This window comes from Nicotiana tabacum, chromosome 12 (genome assembly GCF_000715075.1).
Source record: "Nicotiana tabacum cultivar K326 chromosome 12, ASM71507v2, whole genome shotgun sequence".
Lineage (NCBI taxonomy): Eukaryota > Viridiplantae > Streptophyta > Magnoliopsida > Solanales > Solanaceae > Nicotiana > Nicotiana tabacum.
The window spans coordinates 122,819,330-122,825,590 of record NC_134091.1 but is presented as its reverse complement, the minus strand read 5'-3'; the positions used below and the strand labels follow the sequence as shown (position 1 = coordinate 122,825,590).

General features: G+C 36.0%; 1 protein-coding gene across 1 annotated transcript; it reads left to right on the top strand.

Annotated features, from left to right (window-relative positions):
- The first annotated feature begins 4,220 nt into the window (after positions 1 to 4,220).
- On the top strand, positions 4,221 to 5,427 carry LOC107816843 (RING-H2 finger protein ATL40). Its single transcript, XM_016642589.2, has one exon. The coding sequence runs from the start codon at positions 4,341 to 4,343 to the stop codon at positions 5,061 to 5,063; it is 723 nt and encodes a 240-aa protein (XP_016498075.1). The 5' UTR covers positions 4,221 to 4,340; the 3' UTR covers positions 5,064 to 5,427.
- Positions 5,428 to 6,261: the final 834 nt, after the last annotated feature.

Sequence of the window (6,261 nt, the reverse complement as noted above, 5' to 3'; positions counted from 1 at the left end):
CTATGAGTAGCTAAATTGCTAGTTAAGGTTGTGACCCAACCCTAGTGTAGGTACCTATGTTTGAATTAGGGTTTGTTCATTGTTGGGTGTGTAATATTTAGTCTAGTTCTTGCTATAAAATTAATGGTTGCAAACATTGATTCAACCATATTTGACTTAGTCTCTACTTGAGAAAGAGAGACCTAGTCTAGAAAAACTTGGCTAACAAGAAATTGGGATGAACTCAAGAAATTGATAGTCACAATTAAAGGGTTGAATCTAGAGATAGTAAAACCCGACTTGAGCATCTATCAATTATTTTGTGCATTACCCATTTGGACTTGAGAGAGAGCCAAATTGGGCAAAACCACTATAGTACCTAGAGGTATTGAGTGGGTAATTGTGTGTTGATTGCTATAATACACCCCGACTAACGAAACCCGCTCTAAAGCCTACAACCCGTTAGCAAAACACCTAGGTGGAAGTCATAGCCCTAGATCTTTTACTTGAAAAACAACACCAAAAATATTATTCTCTAGCTTTACATTTCCAAACCATAGTATAATTTAGAAGTAGAATAAAAAAAATAGTTTGTGGAAATACATCTTAGACACTTTACGCGCTTAGCCCGAATATATACCTAATCACATCTACGCTCCTTGTGGATTCGATCCCGACTCCCTATTGGGTAATTATTATTGCAATCGACCGCTTCACAACCCCAAACTAAGGTGTGAATTGGGCTAGATCACGCACTTAAATTAACAAGTAGAGTGCAAACAATACAGGTACTTCATGATTTTGGGTCCTAAAACTACCTGGACATAAGCATAATTGGTAGCTACGCATGGACTCTCTTCACCTTGTCCATGTGCATCCCCCCACAATTTGAAGCAAATAATAATTTAAAATACATATGGGGTAAATTTCCTCTTACAAGGATATGCAAAAAACTTACCTCGTCTCAAAGCTCACTTTCCGACTCCACAAATTCACTCTAAGGCCTCCACTTGGTGCCGAACAATCCGAAGCTAGCCAAATATTATATAAATTAATCAATATAGACTAAAAAGTTAATAATTTAGCTATTAGAGTAATTACCCAACCCTAAATGGAAGATTCCTAAAATTCACCCCCAAGCCCACGTGCTTGGATTCCGAAAATTTTCGAAGATAAATGTTTTCCATAACCTCATGAACCCAAATATATAATTTTCATCCAATTCCATAATCATTTTCGTGGTTAAATCTCATTTTTATCAAAACCTAGGTTTTTCAACTAAACCCACAATTTCCATAATTTTACATGTTAAAATCTACCCACAATCTATGTATTTAACTTACATTGGGTAGGAATTACTTACCTTCAATAGCTAGGTGAAAACCCCTCTTCAAAGAGCTCAAAAATTGCCCAAGAGATTAAAGAAATGAGCCAAGATAGCCTAAGTCCCGACATTCAATGAACCTCACTGCTTTCAGTGGTTTCGCACTTGCGATCACACTGTCGCGCCTGTGGCTCTGCTTCTGCGGATAAATCCTCACAGGTGCGGACGATGCCCAGGTCTTCCACACTCGCTTCTGCGGCGAATCTGCCGCACCTGCAATTCCCTTCCGCTTCTGTGATCAACCTCCTCGCACATGTGCGTTCGCATGTGCGGTTCCTTCTCCGTTTATGCGACCACTTGCCAACCCACGCCAGGTCGCTTCTGTTGTCATTAGCTCGCTTCTGCGAGCGCACATGCGACAGGTTCTTCACAGATGCGATTGCACTAGAACCCTGCTGCTTCAGCAATTCTTTCAAGCCCAAACTTGTTCTGCGCATCGTCCGAATAGTACCTGAAGCCCCCGGGGCATCGCCCAAACATACCAACAAGTTCGTAAACATAAAACGGATTCGCTTGAACCCCCGGAACGCATAAAACAACATCAAAATTAAGAATCACCCTCCAAACCAAATCGAATCAACGTAAGAACTTCATGTTCTTCCAACTTACTCTGAACACGACGAACCATACTTAGACTACTCTGAATGATATCAAATTTTGCGTGCAGGTCACAAATCACCATACGAAACTGTTCCAAGGCTTGAAATCCCAACCAGACCTCGATAACAACAAATCCTACCTCAAACCAAATTTAAAGAATTTGAAAACCTTCAATGCACTAACTTTCAATATAAGCGATGAAACGCTCTCGGATCATCCGAAACCCGATCCGAACATACGCCCAAGTCCAAAATCATCATACGAACCTATTGGGACCGTCAAATCTCATTTCCGAGGTCGTTTACTAAAAATGTTGACCTAAGTCAAACTTAACCATTTTAAGCCAATATTGTTCCGATTTCAACCCGAACTAATCATTCCCGCAAGTCATAAACAATTAAAGCACATACGGAGAGTCTTGTTTAGGGGAACGAGGATCTAGAAAGCAAATCGATCGGTCGGGTCGTTACACTATTAATTTATAAAAATTGCACTCTTTAATTATAAGTAAATACGAAGTATAAGTTAAATCATTTACGTTAAGCCTATCATAAGAATAAGAATTAGTAAGATATAATCAATCATCTAAACTGATGTCTGAGGGGAAAAGAGAATCATTATCATCATCATTTAGTTGTCTTCTTTCTTAGCAACTAGTCGTCCAAACTTGTGAGTGGAAAAAAAAAAAAAAAACTAGAAAACTTGAAAAAGTGGTAAAGTGGTCAAAACTATTTTTTGGGTTTTGAAAAACTCATTTTCAAAAACATTTTAAAAACCTACAAATTTTCATGGACAAACATATTTTTTAAAGAAAAAAATCCGTAACAAGGAAAATATATATATATGAACAAACGGGTCCTTAAGAAAAATTCTTCCTTAAAGAATGTATTGCTATATATTTAATTTTATCAAATGTGAAAAATCAGAAAATATTTTCGTTCCATATGACTTATAAGCCATGGTTTGAACCCTGAAATATTCCGATGGAATAAGCTGCCGATATCACACTTCATTAGGATGCGATCCTTCTTTTAGTCTTACGTTTTGGCAGAATATTTGGTCCACCGAACTGTCATTTCTACGTACCAACCACAATGGCGTAGGAATTTGGAAATGAACTCAACTTGACCAAGAAAGCAAGTTTCAGTCTTCACATCATTTACTTATGTGGGTTGCTAAGTCTTTTGAATCATATTATAGTCTTTACACCAAATATGATACCTATAAAATTTTCTGTCGACATATAAGACTTTCATATTATATATATATTACGTTGCATCGTACTATTTTATTATTTTATTTATTATTGTTGTGATTGTTGTTATTTCAAGAGTTTAAAGTTCTCTACACTTGAAAAAGGTATCCGGGGATTTTGTAATGTACAAAACCACCTTTTATTTGATATATACATGCAAAATTCAAAATTCCTACCTGAATTGTGACCATCACGATATTTTTATTTAATACTTTTTTGTTAACAAGAAAAACCATAATCGCTATTCTTAAAGTGCGCACAGGGTATACATTGTTTTGTATAATAGCCCATAAATCACACAAGAGAATAAATCATTTTAGACAAGCTCCGTGCAAAGGGCTCGACCAAAGAGGTATGCAAGTGGGTTTTGAACCCCATACCTCCCATTGGGAGTCACGTGCTCAACCAACTAGGCCACCCCAAAGGGTCTTTTATTTAATATTATATTATATAAATTCTCACTAATCATATTTATCCATTTAAATTCATCTTAATACTTCATCCGTTTCAATTTATGTGAACCTATTTCATTTTTAGTCCGTGCCAAAACAAATAATTTCTTTCCTTATTTGGAAATAATTTACCTTTATGCAATGATTTATAGCCACACAAAATATATGTGCCTCATTTTATATCATAAATTTAAAAGTCTTCTCTCTTCTCTTAAACTCCGTGTCCAATCAAATAGGTTCACATAAATTGAAACGGAGAGAGTATTATACTATGGGGGGACAAGAAAACAAGATTGGTATTTCTGATTGACATATTGCCAGAAGGAAAATATGCAGAAATTTCACCTTCTAACTGTTGCTGAGAAAAATTTAGTAAGTTAAATAGGAGTATAAAATATTCAACAAGTCAATGGTTGAAAATGTGTGCTTATACAGTTTCATGTTTGTTTCCTTTCATTTTCCATGAAAACACGCTTTTCATTAGTCAATACGTACACATAAGTTAACATTACCAAACACATGGAAAAACTTGTATTAAAAAATAACTAAGTCTTGAAAACTTGTACTTATATTAGAAAACCTAAGTGTTGAACATAAAAAACCAGCCCCTTCTTCTTCAGAAAGATCGTCCAATGAATCTGTAGTCTGCGCAAAACTCGGTAGCCTCAATATGGGCTTTGATGAAGATGATAATCCATTTACTCATCACCGTAAAATCAAATATGATATCAACAGCAAAATTATGCTCAGTGCCATAATATCACTATCCATAGTTGTTTTCCTTGTTACTATTCTCCATATGTACATTAGATGTGTCATTAGACGTCGTCGCCAAGCTCAAGGCCGAGCTATGTTCGGCACGAGCTTGGTTACAAGTATTGTGTCACAAGTTGAGCCACCAAAAAATGGGCTTGATCCATCTATTATAGCTTCACTCCCAATATTTGTTTACAAGCAAAGTGATGACCATAACATGGACGAGGCAATTACTAATCCAATTGAGTGTTCAGTTTGTTTGAGTATTCTTGAAGATGGTGAAATTGTTAGAATTTTGCCTAATTGCAAGCACACTTTCCACATAGAGTGTATTGACAAATGGTTCAATTGTCATTCTACATGTCCTATATGTCGAGCTGAGGCGAAACCTCAGGTATTGCCTGAGCCTAGGGAGGGTGTTGTTAGTCGTATTCCTCCGTCAGCGCCGCCTTTGGATGGTGGAAATTTGTCTATAGTTGTGAATCTTGAAGGGACTTCATCATCAGGTAAAACTACTATTGGTGGTGGTGGATCAAGCTCGAGATTGAGCTCGTTTAGAAGGATTCTTAGCAAGGAGAGATCATCTCGACGACTTCAAGTTGAAGATCCTGAGAGCAGTGGCGGATGCAGAATTTAGACGTTGTGGTTTCTGAATTGAGAAAATGAATATATACAGTTCAACCTTGGAGCATTGGATACTGTCGAACCAATGAACTCATGGTTGGATCTGTCACTGAACTTGAAAGTGATAGTAATATTTCGCAATAGGTATGATTACAAATACTATTTTTTTGTTTGTTTATATTTTAAATTCCATTGTGCTTCTCCATTTTCTTAATTAGTCACAGTGAGACACATATAGAGTACATGAGACGCATTGATAAATTATTTCTCCGGCCATAGTGTTTTGTATGCTTATTTTGCCAGATGACTTTGATTATACTTTTGTGTATATCATATGTGAAATTTACTGTAAATAAAAAGAATGGAGTTTGATATTATGATTGATGAGGTCCAAGAAATGATTCTTATTTTTGGTTACCTAGCTAAAGATTAACTGATAATTAGCGCATGCTTTGGTTTATCACACAATTAACTTAAATCAAAGTAAATTTTACTCGAGACGCACAAGTGTATTAAGATTAGTTTGAAAGAGGGAAGCTTTGATTTCCAACGTCAGATTAAGATATCTAGTTTAATTGACAGCAAAATTGTAACAGAGAAATTAGGAATTTTGGTTCATCCTTCTGTCTGCTTGCATTGAATTGATAGGAATGAAATGGGCCAAAGGAAATACAAAGATTTACTTTTAGGAGGGCAACCTAGATTTTCTATCTATTTAAACTAACAAATTGTCATGGTGTGATAAGTACTCTATTATACTTAATCATGTTCGGGTTCGTCCTGAATACGGAGTCACCTTTAGTAGGGAGCGCTTTATCCCAAAATTAATGGTACTTCCAAGCAGAGGCAGGCCCAGGATTTGAGCGCATCGGGGGCACCGCGATTGACATATATATGTCAGCTAGTCTAATAAGATCAAGACTAAAGGTGTGTTAAGCAGCTAAAGCAGAGTCTCAGTCACTATCATTAAATCTTCAACGGATATCTGCTACTTTACCGAATTGATCCTTGAACGCGGAAGGATTTTTGGAGTTTTTTTATTAATGTTTTGAATTTTTTTATTGAATTACTTATTTTTATACATGTCAAAAAAATGATAATGCTTATAAACTTAATTATTAGGACAAAGAAGGTGATTGGCTTCTTGGTAATGGAATATCTTATTCCCTATCCAATTTCCTTTAATATATTTTTGTCTCTCTCTATTACCT